Here is a 21,904-nt window from a genome sequence, read left to right as displayed (position 1 = left end):
GAGCATGGAATGTTTTTCCATCTGTTTGTGTCCTCTCTTATTTCCTTGAGCAATGGTTTGTAGTTCTCCTTGAAGAGGTCCTTCACATCCTTTGTTAGTTGTAGTCCTAGGTACTTTATTCTCTTTGTAGCAATTGTGAATGGGAGTTCACTCTTGATTTGGCTCTCTGTCTGTTATTGGAGTATAGGAATGCTTGTGATTTCTGCACATTGATTTTGTATCCTGAGACTTTGCTGAAGTTGCTGATCAGCTTAAGGAGATTTTCGATTGAGATGATGACAGTTTGACTTCCTCTTTTCCTAACTGAATACTCTTTATTCCTTTTTCTTGCCTGATTGCTCTGGCTAGAACTTCCAATACAATATTGAATAGGAATGGTGAGAGAGGGCATCCTTGTCTAGTGCCATTTTTCAAAGGGAATGCTTCCAGTTTTTGCCTCTTCAGTATGATATTGACTGTGGGTTTGTTGTAAATAGCTTTTGTTATTTTTAGATACATTTCATTGATATCTAGTTTATTGAGAGTTTTTAGCATGAAGGGCTGTTGAATTTTGTCAAAGGCCTTCTCTGCATCTATGGAGATGATCATGTGGTTCTTGTCTTTTGTTCTGTTTATGTGAGGTGGATTACATTTATAGATTTGCGCCTGTTGAACCAGCCTTGCATCCCCAGAATGAAGCCAACTTGATCGTGGTATATAAGCTTTTTGATGTGCTGTTGCATTCAGTTTGCTAGTATTTTATTGAAGATTTTTGTATCAACGTTCATCATGGATATTGGCCTGAAGTGTTCTTTTTTAGTTGAGTCTCTGCTAGGTTTTGGTATCAGGATGATGTTGGTCTCATAAAATGATTTGGGAAGGATTCTCTCTTTTTGGATTATTTGGAATAGTTTCAGAAGGAGTGGTACCAGCTCCTCTTTGTGTGTCTGGTAGAATTCAGCTGTGAACCCATCTGGACCCAGGCTTTTTTTGTGTGGTAGGCTCAATTGCTGCCACCCAGCAGTATCACCTCTCTCCCTGTGCAGATAACTCGCAGGGCTTTTCAGTCCAGCACAGGTCTCCTGGTCTGTGGGTTGCAAGGGCCATGGGAGAAGCACAGTATCTGAACCAGAGGGCTGGAGGGGAGAAAGACCCCAATCCTCCAGTTAGATGCATTTCCCAGGTGGGACAGCACCCCACCCTGCCTCAGTTTGCCTTGCTTGGGTTATATCCACTCTCCAACCAGTCCCATTGAAATGAACCTGGTACCTTGTTTGGAAATGTGGAGATCACTCACCTTCTGCAACTCTGTTGCTGGGAACTGTGCTCCACAGCTGCTTCTATTGGCCGTCTTGGTGGAATCCTTTCCTGAGAACTTTTTATGGTAGATTGTGTGGTTGATTTTGCAGTATATATCATGTGCAAATGAGAAGAATATATATTCTGTTGTTTAGGACGGAGAGTTCTATAGATTGTCTGTTAGGCCCATTTGGTCAAGTGTTAAATTTAGGTCCCAAATATCTTTGCTAGTATTCTGCCTCGATGATTTGTTCAATTCTGTTGATGAGTGTTGAAGTCTCCCATTATTACTGTCTAGTTATCTAAGTCTCTTCAGTCTCTAAGAACTTTTTTCAAAGACTATTAAGGTGGTACCTCTATGACTCTGAAAGAACTACACCTACTGGGCTTAGGGTGCCCTCTAAAACAGATCACAAAACTCAAGTCCTTTCAGACCTGGAAAGCCCTCCCAAAAAGGCTGGCTATAAATAAGCCCGGACAGTGAAGACTACAATAAATACTCAGCTCTTCAATGCCCAGACACTGAAGAACATCTACTAGCATTAATACCATCCAGAAAAACATGACTTCACCAAATGAACTAACTAAGGTACCAGGGACCAATCCTGGAGAAAGAGAGATATGTGACCTTTCAGACAGAATTCAAAATAGCTGTGTTGAGGAAACAAAGAAATTCAAATGGCACAGAGAAAAAATTCAGAATTCTAGCAGATTAATAAACAGATTGAAATGATTAAAAAGAATCAAACAGAAATTCTGAATCTGAAAAAATTCAATTGGAATACTGAAAAATGCATCAGAGTTCTTTAATAGCAGAATAGATCAAGCCGAATAAAGAATTAGTGAGCCTGAAGACAGACTATTTGAAAATACACAGAAGAGACAAAAGGAAAAAGAATAAAAAACAATGAAACACACCTGCAGGATCTAGAGAACAGCCTCAAGATGACAAATCTAAGAGTTATTGGCCTTAAAGAGGAGGTAGTGAAAGAGCTAGGAGTAGAAAGTTTATTCAAAGAGATAACAGAGAACTTCACAAACCTAAAGAAAGATATCCAAGTACAAGAAGGTTACAGAACACCAAGTACATTTAACTTAAAGAAGACTACTTCAAGGCATTTAATAATCAAACTCCCAAAGGTCAAGGATAAAGAAAGGTTCTTAAAAGTAGCAAGAGAAAAAAACAAATAACATACCACGGAGTTCCAGTACGTCTGGCAGTAGACTTTTCAATGACAACCTTATAGGCCAGAAGAGAGTGGCATGACATTTAAAATGCTGAAGGAAAGAAAACTTTTACCCTAAATAGTATAACTCATGAAAATATCCTTCAGCGGCAGCAGGAACAGAGGCAGAAGGGGTCCTGCAGCGACAGCGTTGTCAGCGGGGGTGGCCAAGGGAGCTGAGCACTGAGGGGACTCGCCCACTCGGAAGCTGGATCCGGAGCCAGGCAGGATGGATCACCACCAGCCGGGGACTGGGCGCTACCGGGTGCTTCTTAATGAAGAGGATAACTTAGAATCATTGGCCATAGAGCAGCCATCTACTTCAAACCCAGCAACACAGATTGTGCAGGCTGCCTCTTCAGCACCAGCACTTGAAACTGACTCTTCACCTCCACCGTATAGTAGTATTACTGTGGAAGTACCTACAACTTCAGATACAGAAGTTTATGGTGAGTCTTATCCTGTGCCATCTCTCTATAGTGTTGCTGCCTCTCTTCCTACATACGATGAAGCTGAGAAGGCTAAAGCTGCTGCAGTGGCAGATGCAGCAGAAACATCTCAAAGAATTCAGGAGAAAGAGTGTCCACCAAGAGATGACTTCAGTGATGCAGACCAGCTCAGAGTGGGGAATAATGGCATTTTCATGCTGGCATTTTTCATGGCATTTATTTTCAACTGGCTTGGATTTTGTTTATTTTTCTGTATCACCAATACCATAGCTGGACAGTATGGTGCTATCTGCGGATTTGGCCTTTCCTTGATCAAATGGATCCTTATTGTCAGGTTTTCTGATTATTTTACTGGATATTTCAATGGACAGTATTGGCTTTGGTGGATATTTCTTGTACTTGGCCTGCTCCTTTTCTTCAGAGGATTCGTTAATTATCTAAAAGTCAGAAACATGTCTGAAAGTATGGCAGCTGCTCATAGAACAACGTATTTCTTCTTCTTATAGAGACTGCATCAACCCAACATTCCTTTCTTATACCAATGTGAAATTTCCAGATCATCAGTAAACCTACAACTTTAATAGGATAGAAGACTACTAATAGCAGAAGACAAATTAGTGAAGAAAAGACAGAGCTTTGAAATTAAATGGCAGGGTGGTTTATGTTTACAGGCCACTTCTGTTCATTCTTTAAGTATCTATATTTCGTTTGTTTTGCACATATGCATATGTGCCCACTTAAGGGATTTGCATATACTTTAAAGAAATCATAAAGTTGTAGCACTTGAGTCCAGTCATATTTGGTTAATCAGTGTTTGATATAATTGAAAGTTGTAGCACTTGAGTCCAGTCATATTTGGTTAATCAGTGTTTGATATAATTGAAAGAGGTGAGTGATAAACAGTCTTCCAGCATGTAAATGCCATTGACTTTTGACTCGACATTTAGTATAATAAAAATGAGATTATTAACCATGAAAAAAAAGAAAGAACAGAAAATATCCTTCAAACATGAAGGAAAAATAAAGATTTTCCCAAACAAAAGCTAAAGGATTTCATCAATACCAGACCCATCCTACAAGAAATGCTAAAAAGAGTACTTCAATTAGAAAGAGAAGAATATTAGTGAGCAATCATCACCTGGAGCTACAAAACTCACTCAGAACAACACAGAAAAACACAGAATATTTTAACACTGTAACTATGGTGTATAACCTCTCTTATCCTAAGTAGGCAGACTAAATGATGAACCAATCAAAAGTAACAGCTACAACAACTTTTCAAGACACAGTACAATAAGATATAAATAGAAACAACAAAAAGTTTAAAAAGCAGGGAGATGATGTTCAGGTGAGTTTTTATTAGTTTTCTTTCTACTTATTTCTTTGTTTATGCAAATAATATTATCAGGTTAAAATAATGAGTTATAAGATGGTATTTGCAAGCCTCATGGTAACCTCAAACCAAAAAACATAAAATGAATACACAAAAAATAAAAATCAAGAAACTAAATTGTATCACCAGAAAAAATTATCTTCACTAGAGGAAGACAGGAATAAAAGAAAGAAAGAAGAGAAGACCACAAAACAATCAGAAAACAAAAAAATAAAAATGACAGAAGTAAGTCCTTACTTATCAATAATAACATTAAATGTAAATGGACTAAGCTATCTAATCAAAAGACATAGACTGGCTGAATGAAGAAACAAGAACCATTGATCTGTTCCCTACAAGAAACACATTTCACCTTTAAAGACACACATAAACAGAAAATAAAGTGATGGAAAAAGATATTCCATGCCAATGGAAACCAAAAAAGAGCAAAAGTTACTATATTTGTATCAGACAAAATACATTTCAAAACAAAAACTATAAGAAAAGACAAGGAAATCACTATATAATGACAATAGGGTCAATTCAGCAAAAGGATATAACACTTTTAAATATAGATGCATCTAACACATGATCAGTCACCCAGATGTGTAAAGAAAATATTACTAGAGCTAAAGAGAGAGATAGGCCTCAATACAATAATAGCTGGAGACTTTAACACCCCACTTTTAGCATTGGACAGATCTTCCAGACAGAAAATCAGCAAAGAAACATCAAACTCAATCTGCATTATAGACCAAATGGATCTAATATATATTTACAGAACATTCCAAGAACTGCAGAATACCCATTCTATTCCTCAGCACATGGATAATTCTCAAGGATACACCATATATTAGCTCACAAAACAAGTCTTAAAACATTCAAAAAATTGAAATAATTTCAAGCATCTTCTCTGACCACAATGCAATAAGATTAGAAATTAGTAATAAAAGGAATTTAGAAAACTAAACAAATAGAAGAAAATTAAACAATGTGCTCCTGGGTCAGTGAAGAAATTAAGAATAAAATAAAGAAAAATTTCTTGAAACAAATGATCATGGAAACACAATACACCAAAACCTATGGGATATATTAAGAGAGAAGTTTATAGCTATAAATGCCTACATCAAAAAAGAGGGAAAACTTCAAATAAACAATGTAATGATGCATCTTAAAGAACCAGAAAAGCAAGAACAAACCAAACCTACTATTAGTAGATGAAAAGAAATAATAAAGATCAGAGCTAAAATAAATGAAATTGAAAAAATACAAAAGATCAATGAAACAAGTTGAGTTTTTGAAAAGTTAAAATCAACAAACCTTTAGCCAGGCCAAGAAAAAAAGAGAGAAAAGCTAAATAAATAACATCGGAAATGAAAAAGGAGACATTACAACTGATACTGCAGAAAATCAAAGGATCATTAGTGGCTGCTATGAGCAATTATATGCTAATAAATTGGAAAATCTAGAAGAAACGGACAAATTTCTAGATATATGCAACCTACCAAGACTGAACCAGGAAGAAATCCAAAACCTAAACAGACCAATAACAAGTAAGAAGGTAGAAGCCATAATAAAAAGTCCTCCAATAAAGAAAAGCCAAGGACCAGATGGCTTCACTGCTGAATTCTACCCAACATTTAAGAAGAACTAATACCATGGCCAGGCACAGTGGCTCACACCTGTGATCCCAGCACTTTGGGAAGCCAAGGCGGGCAGATCACGAGGTCAAGAGATTGAGACCATCCTGGCCAACACGGTGAAACCCTGCCTCTACTAAAAATACAAAAATTAGCTGGGTGTGGTGGCGCGTGCCTGAAGTTCCAGCTACTCGGGAGGCTGAGGCAGGAGAATTGCTTGAACCCAGGAGGCGGAGGTTGCAGTGAGCCAAGATCAAGCCACTGCACTCCAGCCTGGCATTGGAGTGAGACTCTGTCTCAAAAAAAAAAAAAAAAAAAAAAAAGAACTAATACCATTTCTACTGAAACTATTCCAAAAAATAGAGGAGGAAGGAATATTACCAGACCCATTCTCTGAGGCCAATATTACTGCGATACCAAAACCAGACAAAAACACATCAAAAATTTGACTAAAAACTTAAATCTAAGACCTCAAACTACGAAACTGCTACAAAAAACCATCAAGGAAAATCTCCCAGACACTGGTCTGCAAAGATTTCTTGAGCAATACCCTACAAGCATAGGCAACCAAAGCAAACATAGACAAACAGGATCACATCAAGTTAAAAAGCTTCTGCGCAGCAAGGGCAGCAATAGGAGGCTGCACCCCTCAGCTGGATTTAGACAGAAGGAGGACCGGCTGGGCTGGAAGCTCTAGCAGACATGGCCTGTCTGGCTAGGTGAGGTGGTGGTGGGTGGAGTCACCCACCCTGCCTTCAGAGTGTTTCCCGGGGCACCAGGAGTTTGCCTCTGCTGGCTGAGTTTAGACAGAAGCAGGACTGCTAGCAGACGTTGCCTGCCTGGCGACCAGTGGCAGGGGTGAGCAGAGTCACCCCCACTGCTGTCCAAGTGGGGAACCTGAACAAAATAACCTGAAGAACAGTTTCATGGCAAGTATAAAAACTACATGGTATGCTTTTTAATCTATTAAGAGAAAAGGTAAGAAAATTTGGGCAACAGACAAGATAGTAGGTCAGGCATGATGGCTCATGCCTATAATCCCAGCATTTTAGGAGGGCGAGGCGGGCAGATCACTTGAGGTCAGGAGTTTGAGACCAGCCTGGCTAACATGGCAAAACCCTAGCTCTACTAAAAATATGAAAATTAGCCGCATGTGGTGGCATATGTCTGTAATCCCAGCTACTCAGGAGGCTGAGACAAAAGAATTGCTTGAACGTGGGAGATGGAGGTTGCAGTGAGTCAAGATCATGCCACTCACTCCAGCCTGGGCTACAAAGTGAGACTCCATCAAAAAATAAAAAATAAAAAAAAGACAAGATAGTAAATGTTTTAGTGTTTGTAGGCCATAGGGTCTCTGTTGTAAGTACTCAGGTCTGCCCTCATAGCCTGAAGGCAGCCATGGACATAAACAAGTGGGCATGGCTGTATTCCAATAAAACTATACTCAGGAACAATAAATTTTATATATGTTATTTTCACATGCATAAAATATTATTTTTCTTTTGATTTTTTTCCCAACCATTTAAAAATGTAACAATCATTCTTAACTCACAGGCTGTACAAAAACAGGTGGCTGGCTTGGGTTGGCAAACCAGCTAAATCCAGCCAGCCACCTGTTTTTGTGGATTTGACAAGAGTTTGCCAACACTTTGGCCAGGAGCATAACATTAAAATGAAACTTGTTAGAGGTACCAAGGGTAAGGGTACAATTTTTAGTCTGGCTTTTCAAGAGGATTTAGCTACACAGCATGGTAACAGAGCCATGAAAACCAGGAGGTTCTGGAGAAGGTGGCATCTAGAAGAGCAAAGCCCTCCTGTGGCACCTCAGACAGGCACATTCTCAGTGGGGAGGGCCATGGCCGTGACCCTGGGTGGTCATCCTGAGGTTTGTAGGTTTTCACATTGCTGGAAATGATCCCACAGGAGACAGGAAAAGCAGGTCTATAGATAATTACTTCAGAGGTGGGGTAGCTTTCTGAACACCACACCCTCACCAGTCTCACCAGTGCTAACAGTGTGAATTGGCCCCACTCTCCCCAGATTTCCTCGGCACACCTGCAGATGCAAGCCAGGTAACCTTGAACTTTGGAGCCCCAGCAGGTTTCTAGAATGGCCAGGGCTTCATCCCTGGATGCAGGATGAGTCACCTGCATCCTCTCTAAAATTCACCTAAGAGACCAGGCACAGTGGCTTACGCCTGTAATCCCAGCGCTTTGGGAAGCCAAGATGAGTGGATCACTTGATGTCAGGAGTTTGAGACCAACATGGCCAACATGGTGAAACGAAAATACAAAAATTAGGCAGGCATGATGGCAGTTGCCTGTAATCCCAGCTACTCAGGAGGCTGATGCAAGAGAATCGCTTAAACCTGGGAGACAGAGGTTGCAGTGAGCTGAGATCATGCCACTGCACTCCAGCCTGGGTGACAAGAGTAAAACTCCGTCTCAAAAAAATAAATAAAATAAAATTCACCTAAGGAGAAAAGGAAGAGGCACTCAAAATATTGTGAAAAACAGAAGTTGTGACTGCTGTTCTATTTGGAGTCTAACTAAGACAGGAGCCTGAGGTCCCTCCCTGGGAAACAATCACATACGTGAGCTCAGCTCCTCACAGGTCAGGAGGCATCTTCCATCTGTCTCAGGTTGGGCTCACCCAGAAGCCTGAAACCAGATTTGCTTGCAGGTGGTTTATTGGGGTGGTGGTTGCTTAAAAACATCAAGAAGAGAAGTAAGGCAGGGAAGCCCAAGAAAGGTAGATTATGGAGCAGGTTACCTTGCAAGCAACTGAAATTCCATGCTGCTGCGGATGTCTGGGAGACAGTGAGAACAAGCCTGAGTGTTATCTGCCCTGGGGGCAAGGGACCCCCATCTGTTGTCCACTAAGGGCATCTCCTGGACTACAGTACTATCCCCCAGTATTTCTGGCCCTCCTGGCTGACAGGCGGAAAACAAGCCCTCAGACAGATGACCAAAGCTGCTGCCAAGGGACACTGTTGGCAGGTACTGCAACAGCGGGTGCTCAGGGGATGCTGTCAGCATCTGCTACACACTCCACTATCTCCTCCACTCCTTCGTGACCTCCTACAACCCCCAGCTTATGGATGAGAAAACTGAGGCTCATAGGAGCTAATGGCCAGCATCATGAGCTTAGTGAGGACAGAGTTATGTCTGTTTTGTTCACTCTTTATCCCCAACCCCTACAGCAGCACCTGGCACATAGTAAGCACTTAATAAATATTCAGTGATGAAAATTCATTCAGGGAGTATGACTTGGTTGAGTCAAGACTTGAACGGGGATCTTCTACCCCAAAGCACGTGTTCTTTCTACCACATGGCGAGAACATACCAGTGTCTGCAGCCAGTGCATTGTGTGGCTTGGAGTAGGTGCCTAAAATAGTTTTTAATTAATTATTCTATTCTCTACCTTTATGTTCCTTCTTTCCCTCCCTTAGGAATCAGAGAAAGAGACCAGAGCCTGTGGAGGGAGAGTCCCTGTTCCACATGGTCCTGGAAAAATGAGGATTTGAACCAAAAATTTACACAGCTGCTACTTCTACAAAGGCCTCACCCCAGAAGCCATGAGTGCCTGGTCGGGGGAAGATTGCTTCATAATGTGGAGGAGAATCAAGGACATTTAATTGAGATCGGAGATTTATTTGGCCCAGGCCTGGATACCCAGGAACCTCATATAGTCATACTGCAGGGGGCTGCTGGAATTGGGAAGTCAACACTGGCCAGGCGGGTGAGGGAGGCCTGGGGGAGAGGCCAGCTGTATAGGGATTGCTTCCAACATGTCTTCTACTTCAGCTGCAGAGAGCTGGCCCAGTCCAAGGTGCTGAGTCTTGCTGAGCTCATTGAAAAAGACTGGACAGCCACTCAGGCTCCCATTAGACAGATCCTGTCTAGGCCAGAGCGGCTGCTCTTCATCCTCGATGGTGTGGATGAGCCAAAATGGGTCTTGGAGGAGCAGAGTTCCGAGCTCTGTCTGCATTGGAGCCAGCCGCAGCCAGCAGATGCACTGCTGGGGAGTTTGCTGGGGAAAACCATACTTCCCAAGGCATCCTTCCTGATTACTGCTCGGACCACAGCTCTGCAGCATCTCATTCCTTCTTTGGAGCAGGCACGTTGGGTAGAGGTCCTGGGGTTCTCTGAGTCCAGCAGGAAGGAATATTTCTACAAATATTTCACAGATGAAATGCAAGCAAGTAGAGCCTTTAGGTTGGTCAAATCGAACAAAGAACTCTGGGCCCTGTGTCTTGTGCCCTGGGTGTCCTGGCTGGCCTGCACTTGCCTGATGCAGCAGATGAAGCAGAAGGAAGAACTCACACTGACCTCCAAGACCACCACGACCCTCTGTCTGCATTACTTTTCCCAGGCTCTCCAAGCTCAGCCATTGGGGTCCCAGCTCCAGGGCTTCTGCTCCCTGGCTGCTGAGGGCACCTGGCAAAGAAAGACCCTCTTCAGTCCAGATGACCTCAAGAAGCATGGGTTAGATGGGGCCATCATCTCCTCCCTCTTGAAGATGGATATTCTTCAAGAGCACCCCATCCCTCTGAGCTACAGCTTCATTCACCTCTGTTTCCAGGAGTTCTTTGCAGCAATGTCCTGTGCCTTGGAGGATAAGAAGGGGAGAGGTGAACATTCTAATCACATCATGGGTTTGGGAAAGTTGCTAGAAGCATATGGAACACATGACCTGTTGAGGGCACCAACCACACGTTTCCTATTGGGCCTGTTAAGTGAACAGGGGGCAAGAGAGATGGAGAACATCTTCGACTGCCGGCTGTCTCGGGAGAGAAAGAAGAGGCTTCTGCAGTGCGCCCAGTTCCTGCAGCCCCCACTGCAGTCACACTCTCTGGAGTTCCTCCACTGTTTATATGAGACTCAGGACAAAAGTTTCCTGACACAAATGATGGCCCATTTCCAAGAAGTGTGCATGTGTGTGGAAACAGACATGGAGCTCCTGGTGTGCACTTTCTGCATTAAATTCTGCCACAACGTGAAGAAGCTTCAACTGATTGAGGGCAGGCAGCATGGACCAGCAAGGAGCCTTGACAGGGTAGTCCTGTGAGTACTCTACCCACCGTGTCTCCAGCTCCTCTGTCAGTCCATAAGCCCAAGTGTCCTGAACACCAGAGGCATGCTCACTGAGCCTGGCTGGGGGACAGGGGTGGCTAAAGAATCAGGGTCACCAGTGACTTCTAACTGCCCAATCTGACCACCACGCTCTGTCCACCTGAGCTCCTCTGTAGTGTCCAACTGTGGGGCAGACCCTGCTTGCTTCTGGAGAGGCCACTGGGCCCCGCCTTATGCTGCCACCTCTCCTCCTACCCTTAGAATGACTGCCCATCTTCTCTCCTGGATCTGTTCCTAGCTTCCAGCTGACCTTAGCTACCCCCACACTCCCCAAGGATCAGGCAGCCCCCCCCACCCCTGCCCCTCTCTCTGGCCATTCATTCTCTCAAAGAAATTGCTCCTCCAGCTGCTTCAGAAACGCTCTCGAAGACAATGACATTGGCCCTGAGATCTTCCCCATCAGCTCTCAAAAAGAGTTTCCTGGCCAGGCACTGTGGCTCATACTTGTAATCCCAGCACTTTCAGAGGCTGAGGCAGGCAGATCATGAGGTCAAGGGATCGAGGCAATCTTGGCCAACATGGTGAAACTCCATCTCTACTAAAAATACAGAAATTATCTGGGTGTGGTTGTGGGCACCTGTAGTCCCACCTACTTAGGAGGCTGCAGGAGAATTGCTTGAACCCAGGAGCTGAGATTGCGCCATTGCACTCCAGCCTGGGTGACAGTGACTCTGTCTCAAAAAAAAAAAAGTTTGCTATTTTTCCCCGCAAAACTGACTTCATAATTATTTGTGACTGTGGTGCCACTGTTGCCCCAGGCACTCAGCATGAAACCTGCTCTCTGGTTTCGCAAGAGCAGCTTCCTCTAGGCATTCTCCAGCCCAGCAACACTCATAACTTCCCCATCCGGGTTCCTCCACCTCTGCCGCAGTATAGATCACATGGTATTGGTATGTGTCTGTGTCCTGTTTTAGATGATTCATTCCATATTTATTAAGCACTGATTCTCTGCCAGGCCCTACAGATCACAGATTAAAAAGCACAATCCTGGCTGGGCATGGTGGCCCACACCTATAATCCCAGCACTTTAGGAGGCCAAGGTGGGAGGATCACAAGGTCAAGAGATTGAGACCATCCTGGCCAACATGGAGAAACCCCGTGTCTACTAAAAGTACAAAAATTAGCCAGGCATGGTGGCAGGCACCTGTAATTCCAGCTACTCGGGATGCTGAGACAGGAAATCACTTGAACCTGGGAGGCGGAGGTTTCAGTGAGCCAAGATTATGCCATTGCACTCCAGTCTAGACAAGAGCAATATTCCAACTCAATAAATAAATGAAAAAAATGCAAAAATTAGCTGGGCGTGGTGGCTCATGCCTATAGTTCCAGCAATTCCAGAGGCTGAGGCAGGAGAATATCTTGAAGATTGTAATAAGCTGAACTCTTGCCACTGCCACTCCAGCCTGGCAACAGAGCGAGACTCCATCTTAGAAACAGAAACAAAAACACACCAAAAAAGAGCACAATCCCTGCCCTAAGGCACTCAAAAAAAAATAGGAGAGAAGACAAACATTCATTTAATACTGACAACAGGGTGTGATGCCTACAACAGTAGAGATATGGACAAGGTACTGTGGTGTGGCCCAAGGAAGGGAGTGATCACATGAGTGGACAAAAAAGAAAAGATTCTCAGAGGGAGAAATATTTGATGTGGATCTTTATATTCATATTTTTAAAACTTTTTCTCACAATAAAACTCATGTTCATTAAAACATATATATAAATATATATATATATACATATATATAAATATATATATATATATATATATATATATATATATATATTTTTTTTTTTTTTAGACAGAATCTTGCTCTGTCACCCAGGATGGAGTGCAGTGGCGTGCTCTCTGCTCACTGCAACCTTTGCCTCTCAAGTTCAAGCAATTCTCGTTCCTCAGCCTCCCAAGTAGCTGGGATTACAGGTGTGCACCACCACACCCAGCTAATTTTTTTTGTTTTTTAAATAGAGATGGGGTTTCACGACATTGGCCAGGCTGGTCTCTATTTCCTGACCTCAAATGATCCACCTGCCTCAACCTTCCAATGTTCTGGGATTACAGGCATAAGCCACCATGCCCAGCCCTTCTTACATTTTTAAGTAGTCTGATACAACACCATTTTGAATGACCACATGCCATTCCACAGGGGAGTGCCATGGCTGATTTGACCATTCTCCTATTCTTGGCCATTGTAAACTGTTTCTAGTTGTTCATAATTATAAATGTGAGATAGGCCTTAAAGGATCTAGATACAGGTATTCCAAGTGGCAGTGGACCAATGGGAGACCTTCAGAAGAGTTTCAAGCAGCCAGAGGCAGAGGCCAGATGGTGGCTGGCCGGGGGTGGGTACTGGGATGGGTAAGGGGAACCAGGAACACCAGACCAGAGAAAACAGTTTGGGATAGGTGGGAGCAAGTAGAGCCTTAAGAGAATGCCATGGGAAAGTCAGAGGCTTCAGTTGCAAGTGGGAGGGGAAATTGTAAAGGAAGTGAGTCAGCTAGGCAAGGCAGAGAGAAGAGTAAGGAGACTACTATAAACAACAAAGTGAAAGTTCAGGAAGAAAGGGTGGAGGTTGGCCAAGGGCTGTGGGAAGGAAGAGGAGAACCAACCTGAGATATTAAGGAAATGAAGATGGCAAGATGAGAGGTTTCAGGTTGTGATTAAGCATTGTGTATTTCAATATAAACTTAATTTTTTTTCCAGTCCTCTTGATTACAGATGGCAAATGCTGACAGAAATAAAAAATTTTAAATGTATTTTTCAAGTTTCACAAAACTAAGCAAATGTAAAAGAAATTCAAATCAACTTTCATTTATGGCTCTTTTTTTTTTTTTTTTTTTTTTTGGTTTTGTTTATAGGTAAGTCTCGCCCTTGTTGCCCTGGCTGGAGGGCAATGGCATGATCTCAGCTCACTGCAACCTCCGCCTCCTGGGTTCAAGCAATTCTCCTGCCTCAGCATCCCGAGTAGCTAGGATTACAGGCGCCTGCTACCACCGCCAGCTGGCTAATTTTTGTATTTTAGTAGAGATGGGGTTTCACCATGTTGGCCAGGCTGGTCTCGAACCCCTGACCTCAGGTGATCCGCCTGCCTCGGCCTCCCAAAGTGCTGGGATTACAAGCATGAGCTACCACATCCAGCCTCATTTATGGCTTTTTTTCTCCTCTGTGTGTGTGTGTGTGTGTGTGTGTGCGCGTGCGCGCACGTGTGTGTGTGTGCGCGTGCGCGCACGTGCGCGTGTGTGTGTGTGTGTGTGTGTGTTTGAGATGGAATCTCGCTGTGTCTCCTAGGAATACTGCAGTGGCATGACCATACCTCACTGTGCAACATTGGCCTTCCGGGTTCAAGCCATTCTGCCACCTCAGCCTCCTGAGTAGCTGGGACTACAGGTGCACACCACCACATTGGCTATTTTTTATTTATTTTTTTTGTGTGTGTGAAAACAGGATCTTACTATTTGCCCAGGCTGGTCTCAAACTCCTGAGCTCAATCGATCTTCCTGCCTCTACCTCCTAAAGTACTGGGATTATAGGCATGAGCCACTGCACTCAGCTGGCTTTTTCTATATGTTTGTACTACTTGTACTTCCACAATTATTAAAACTTAAACTGCTCTAGGACTTTTGGGATACTTCGTAGTAGTTGTTAATCCTCACACACCCCTCTGCAGCAGATGCTATTGCTGTCCTGTTTTTACAGGCAAGGAGACGGAGTGAGGCACAGAGATGCAGAGCCCATGTGCAGGCAGCTCCTTGCCCCTGCACAGCGAGAGGCCAGGACCTATACTGAGCACTGAAGATTAAAAAAAAACAAAAGACAAGTATCTGTGTCTGCCCTCAAGGAACTCTCAGACTGTGGGAGAAACAGACACAAAAAATGAACACTTCAGTGTCCTATGGTAAGGGCTGTAGAATGAGGAGTCACATGGAGGAGAGGGATCTAGCTCTGGGTGACAGGAGCAGATAGGGAGGCTGGTCAGTACTGGGGATGGCACTGCCTGCTGTGGTCTGGTGCTCAGGGGGACAGAGCTCAACTGTGTTGTGCAGGGCTGGGTACCTCAAACCCCCTCAACACAACACATCTATCCTGTCCTCCTCTCTCTCCCTCAGGTTCAGGTGGGTCCCAGCCACAGATGCCTATTGGCAGATTCTCTTCTCCGTTCTCAAGGTCACCAGAAGCCTGAAGGAGCTGGACCTAAGTGGAAACTTGCTTAGCCTCTCTGCAGTGCAGAGTCTTTGTGAGACCCTGAAATACCCTCGCTGCCTCCTGGAGACCCTACGGTGAGTCTGGCTTGGGTTCTGTTCTGAAGCAAGGATGGGGAGGAGATCCAAGGCAGAAGCTGAGTCTGGCCTGAGGGATTTGCCCTTGTATTCATCAGATATTCGTTAAGGCCCTCTCTGGCCAGTGTGACTTTGCTAAACAAACACAGACAGGATGTTTTGCTCACACACACACACAAAATTCTCTCATGAAGTGAAGCTTGAGGGAGGTCTGAAGAATACAGAGGTTTGAACTAAGTGAAGCAGGAGGGAAAAAGTTTCAGGCAAAAAGAATAGCATGTACAAAGGCTCTGTGCAGAAGGCAGGAAGAGGCAGTCAAGAAATTGAAAAAAATTCCATTTGACCCAGCAATCCCATTACTGGGTATATATCCAAAAGACTATAAATCGTTCTACTGTAAGGACACACGCACATGAATGTTCATTGCAGCACTGTTTACAATAGCAAAGACCTGGAACCAACCCAAATGCCCATTGATGATAGACTGGACTGGGAAAATGTGGCACATATACACCATGGAATATAATGCAGCAATCAAAAATGATGAGTTCATGTCCTTTGTGGGGACATGGATGAATCTGGAGAACATCATTCTCAGCAAACTGACACAAGAACAGAAAATGAAATACCGCATATTCTCACTCATAAGCGGGTGATGAAAAATGAGAACACATGGACACAGGGAAGGGAGTACTACACACTGGGGTCTACTGGGGGGAATAGAGGAGGGAAAGCGGTGGTGGGGGAGCTGGGGAGGGATAGCCTGGGGAGAAATGCCAAATGTGGGTGAAGGGGAGGAAGGCAGCAAAACACACTGCCATGTGTGTACCTATGCAACTATCTTGCATGTTCTGCACATGTACCCCAAAACCTAAAATGCAATAAAAATAAATAAATAAATAAATAAATAAGAAATTGAAGAAAAAAAAAGAAATTAAAAGCAGGCCAGTGTGGCTGGAGGGCAGATAGCAAAGGAGGGAGATAAGGCTTCAGATACCAACGACAACCACATTATGCAAGCTTTGTATGCCATGTTGGATTTGGGGTTTTTTCCTGATGGAGTGGGATTTTAAGCAGAAGATTGACATGATCAGTATATTTTCAAAATAGAAACTGGCTGCAACATGGACAATGGATTGGAAGAGTGCAAAAGTAGAGGTTGGGAAACCAATGAGTAAGAAAATTGCAGTAGTTCTTGCAAAGATGGTGATAGCTTGGACTAAGGAAAATTACAGCAGTTTTTGTAACAGGCAGCCATAGCTTAGACTATGGTATTGGCAATGGTTATGGAACAAAGTGACTAGATATAAGAGATCTTTAAAAGTAAAATCAACTGGGCTGAGTAATGGATTGAAATTAGGGAAAAATGAAGAGGAAGATATCAAGGATGATTTTAGGTTTCTGACCAAAGCAACTCTTGAGATAGTGGCACCTACATTACAATGGGGAATACTAAAAGAAAAGTGATTGTGGGGGGATGGAGTTTCATGAGTGTGATCTCATGTTTGCTGGTTTCAGGATCTTTTCAAGGTATCCAAGTGAACATGCCAAGCAGGTATCAAATAAAGCTCTATAAAACAAATCCCAACAAATTTGAAAGGACTGAAATCATACAAAGCATATTCTCTGACCGTGATAAAATGAAATTAGAAATCAACAATAGAAGGAAATTTGAGGAGTTCATAAATACACTGAAATTAAACAACATACTTCTAAATAATGAAAGGTCAAAGGATAAATTACAAAGGACATTAGAAAATACTTTGAAAGGGATGAAAACAAAAATACAACATGCCAAAATGCATTGAATGTAGCTAATGCAGTGCTTAAAGGGAAATTTATAGTTATAAATGCCTCTATTTAAAACAAAAAAAAAAAAGGAAAGATAGGGTCAGACATGGTGGCTCATGCCTATAATCCCAAAGGTCTGGAAGGCCAAGGCAGGACAATTGCCTTAGGTCAGGAGTTTGAGACCAACCTGGGCAACATAGAGAGACCCTGTCTCTACAAAAACATAAAATAAAAAATTCGTTGAGAATGATGATATGTGCCTGTTGTTCTAGTTACTTGGGAGGCTGAGGTGGAGGATTCACTTGAGCCCAGGAGCTCAATATTACAGTGAGATATGATTATGCCACTGCACTCTCCAAGCTGGGCAACAGAGACAGACTTTATCTCTAAAAAAAAATACTCAAAATGTTTTAAAAATTAATGAAGAAAAAGAAAAGATACCAATACACACCTATTAGAATGGCTAAAATCCAAAACGCTGACAGCACCAAATGCTGGTGAGGATGTAGAACAACAGGAAATCTCATTCATTGCTAGTGGGGATGGAAAATGATACAGCCACTTTAGAATACAGTTTGGCAGTTTTCTACAAAACAAAATATACTCTCACCATATAATCCAGCCATTGCACTCCTTGATATTTACCCAAATGAATTGAAAACCTCTGTCCACACAAAACCTGCACATGCATGTTTATGACGGCTTTGTTCATAATTGCCAAAACTTGGAAGCAAGATGTACTTCAGGAAGTGAATGGACAAATAAATTGAGATACAAACAGACAATGGACGATTATTCAATGCTAAAAAGAAATAAACTATCAAGCTGCAAAAAGATATGGAGAAATTTTAAATGCATGTTACCAAAAGAAGCCAATCTGAAAAGGCTACAGGCTGTATGATTCCAACTATATGAAATTCTGGAAAAGGCAAAACCAAGGAGATAATTAAAAGGTTAGTGGTTTCCAGGGCTTGAGGGAAAGGAGGAATTCATAGAGCACAGAAGAGTTTTAGGGCAGTGAAACTACTGTATCTACTATAATCATGGGTTAGGGTTAGGATTAAGGTTAGGGTTAGAGTTAGTATGTATTATTATACAGCTGTCAAGATCCACAGAATGCATACCAAGAGTGAGCCCTAATGTAAACTATGGACTTTGGGTGATGATGTGTCCATGTCAGTTTATCAATTGTAACAAATTTCACTGCAATGTACTAATGTACAGCATGTCAGTAGTGGGAAAGATTGTATGAGAGATGTGAGGACAGGGAGTATATGGGAACTCTCTGTACTTTTTGCTCAATTTTACTGTGAATCTAAAACTACTCTAAAAAATAAAGTCTATTAAAGAAAACGAAAGAGAGGAATAAGAGGAAGAATCTCAAATCAGTAACCTAAACTTACACTTTAACAATTTTTTTCCTTAGATCTTTCGTGTTAGTAAAGAAATTTTTTTTAAAAAAAAAAGCAAACAAAACCAAAAGCAAGCAGGGGAAAAGAAATAATAAAGACTAGAGAGTAGAGATAAATTAAACAGAGAATAGAAACAATTCAGAAAATCCATGAAACTAAGAGTTAATTCTTTAAAAACACCAACAAAATTGACAGCTTTTAGCTGAGCTAACTAAAATTAAAAGTAAGAAGATTCAGATTACTAAATGCAGAAATAAAAGATAGGACGTCACAACTGAACTTACAGGAATAAAAGAATTAAAAGGGAATATTATGAAATATTGTAAGCCAACGAATTAGATAACCCAGATGAAATGGGCCAACTTCCAGAAAAACACAAATACCTAAACTGACTTAAAGAACAAATACAAAATCTTAATAGACCTATAACAAATACAGATATTGAATTAGTAAGTAAAAAAGTTTCTATGAAACAAAGCCCAAACCCAGATGGTTTTACTGGTGAATTCTCCCAAATATTTAAAGAAGAATTAACACTTATCTTTTCAAACTCTTCCAAAAATATCAGAAAAGAGAACATGTGCCAATTCGTTCTATGAGATCAATATTACCCTGATACCAAAATTAGACTAAATCAAAAGCATCACAAGAGAAAAAAAAATCTACAGGTCAACTTCCCTTATGAATATATATATGTGAAATTCCATAACAAAATACTGGCAACATATAAAAAGGATTGTAGACCATGATCAAGTGAAATTTATGCCAAGAATGCAAACTGGGTTTAACCTAGGAAAATTGATCAATGTAATGCAACATGTTAATAGAATAAAGAACACAAACTAATGATTATCTCAAAGACAAAAAAAAAGCATTTGACAAAAATCCAACACCTTTCACATTGATAACACTCAGCAAACTAGAAATAAAAGGAAACATTATCAACCCGATAAAGTTGTTAGCAGTGAAAAACCCACAGCTAACATTATACTTAATGGTGGATGACTGAGTGCTTTCCCCGTAAGATTAGGAATAAGACAAAGATGTCTGTTCTTGCCATTTCTATTCAACATTGTACTCAAGGTTCCATCCAGGACAAAAGCAATAAAATGAAATTAATGGCTTCTAGATTGAAAAGAAAGTAATTAAACTATTATTTGCAGGTGACATGATGGTGTATGTAGAAAATCCTAAGGAATCTAAAATATTAAAATTAGGGCCAGGCATGGTGGCTCATGCCTGTAATCCCAGCACTTTGGGAGGCTGAGATGGGTGGATTCCTTGAGTTCAGGAGTTCAAGACCAGCCTGGGCAATATGGCAAAACCCTGTCTCTATCAAAAATACAAAAAATTAGCTGGGTATTGTGGCACATGCCTGCAGTCCCAGCTACCCAGGAGGCTGAGGTGGGAGAATTGCTTCAGCCTTGTAGGCAGAGGTAGCAGTGAGCTGAGATTATGCCACTGCACTCCAACCTGGGTGACAGAGGGAGACCCTGTTAAAAAAAAAAAAAGCTAACGATTTCAGCAAGGTTTCAGGAAACAAGAACAATATACAAAAATTAGGTGTACTTCTATACACCAGCAGTGAATAATCCAAAAATTAAAATAGAAAAACAATACATTTAACAAAAGAAAACTTGTACACTGGAAACTACAAAACAAAAATGGTTGAAAGAAATTATATAAGACCTAAATAAATGAAAAGATGTCCCATGTTCATAGATTGGAAGACTTGATATTATTAAAATGGCAATACCCTCCAAACTGATTTACAGATTCAATACAATCCCTATCAGAATTCCAGCTGCCATTATTGAAGAAATGGACAAGCTGATTCAAAAATTCATGGGCAAAAATAAGATTGCATGTCGAGCCTGGAGAACACCTCAAGCCCTGTCTTTAGTGGCCCGACAAAGAAGAGTCAACAAACAAGCCTGAGAAGGAGGGGACACAGAGATGAAAGGGACACCAGGAGAGAGTGGTGTCATGGAACCCAACAGAACAGAGGGTCTCAAGGAGGTCAGCGGGGGCTACTGCTGCTGGGAGGTCAAGTAAGATAAGGACTGAAATTTGTCCCCTGGGTTAGAGATAGAAAAGTCATGAATAACCTCAGCAGAAGTAGCTTATGTAACATGAAGAGGCTGGAATACAGACTGGAATGGATTAAAGAGGGAGAGAGGGTAAAAAATGAGACCACAAATATACTTTCTTCAAAGGCTTTGGTAGTGAAAAGGAGGAAAGAACTAAAGCAGAGGGGATGGTGGGCTGAGTAAATGTGTGTGTTCATCTGCTTACTTGCATTTAAGAAGGAATAATCTCAGTTTGAGTATCAGTGGAGGAGGAGTGATAAAATATACAAGAAGGAGAAGGAGTTATTGATGGCTCTCTATCCTCAGGGGAAGCGAGTAGGAGAAAGATTGGCCTTGAAAGAGGAAGGAAATGTTTCTCTACTGTAACAGGAGGGGAGATAAGGACAGGGAAGATAAGGATAGAAGCTGAGAGGTTCCCACTGATGGCATGATTTTTCTCTGATAAATAGGAATTTTGAGTTGTTTCCTAGGAGTGAGTGTGAGGATTGAGGTGCTGGAGGTTTGAAAAAGAGAAGATCTTCAAATGGCTGGAGGAGAGCATGAGATCTCTGCCTGTCAGGCATTGCTGTAACCCATGTGAGGGTTGTGGTCATGATTCAAGATGGCAGCCACCTACTCTATTGCACAGGCGGGACTTGGGGTGGGGAGTGGGAAGATAGTAGAGTTTGGGGTTAGCCAGGGGGATGTGATGGAAGGTCAGAGGGTAAGAAATTCACTGCCAGTGAAGGATCATGGAAGCTAAGCTACATTCCAAGGAAAGTGAAGAAAAGAAAGTGCTAAGAGATTGAGAGAAAGGAGATGGCAAGAAAGGAAAGCAACCAAGAGGTTGCTCATTGAAAAGGAATTTTTACAGTGGGAGAAGTTGAGCATGCAGAGTAAGGAGGCAAGCCTAGCCTTGTGCTGGGATTTTTGATATCCATATGAGGCTGCTCTACCCACCCCTAAAACCCACCCAAGGAGAACCACCAGAGTCCAGTAAAAATGTTTTTGAGTAGGACTCAGGAATCCTGGTTCTACCTCAAACTTCACACCCCAGTAGGAAGACACCAATCTTCAGTGTACTCTTTATGACATTGGCATAGAACTTTACAATCTCAAATGCAAACACCTTCATATCCATTAATTCCTTGGGCCTTCCAAAAAAACAAAAAACAATATGCAAAAATGGCAAAGCAGGAACAATTATTTCTATTTTCCATATATGAAGAAATGGACTGGGGAACGACCATCCTG

The 21,904-nt window shown here is 42.0% G+C and overlaps 1 protein-coding gene and 1 pseudogene across 2 annotated transcripts in view; both read left to right on the top strand.

Moving 5' to 3' along the window:
* NLRP1 (NLR family pyrin domain containing 1) overlaps positions 1-21,904 on the top strand; it is a 59,833-nt gene that overhangs the window by 9,563 nt on the left and 28,366 nt on the right. The window contains exons 5-6 of the mRNA XM_054256217.2: positions 9,417-11,031; positions 15,208-15,378. Coding sequence (XP_054112192.2) covers positions 9,417-11,031; positions 15,208-15,378 — 1,786 coding nt within the window. The remainder of the gene's footprint in view (positions 1-9,416; positions 11,032-15,207; positions 15,379-21,904) is intronic.
* On the top strand, positions 2,731-3,601 carry LOC103793222 (NEDD4 family-interacting protein 2 pseudogene; annotated as a pseudogene). Its single transcript, XR_013535837.1, has one exon. The product of XR_013535837.1 is annotated as an NEDD4 family-interacting protein 2 pseudogene (transcript).

This window comes from Callithrix jacchus, chromosome 5 (genome assembly GCF_049354715.1).
Source record: "Callithrix jacchus isolate 240 chromosome 5, calJac240_pri, whole genome shotgun sequence".
In the NCBI taxonomy this organism is placed as follows: Eukaryota; Metazoa; Chordata; class Mammalia; order Primates; family Cebidae; genus Callithrix; species Callithrix jacchus.
The sequence above is the reverse complement of the archived record's forward strand: the minus strand, read 5'-3'. Positions and strand labels throughout refer to the sequence as shown.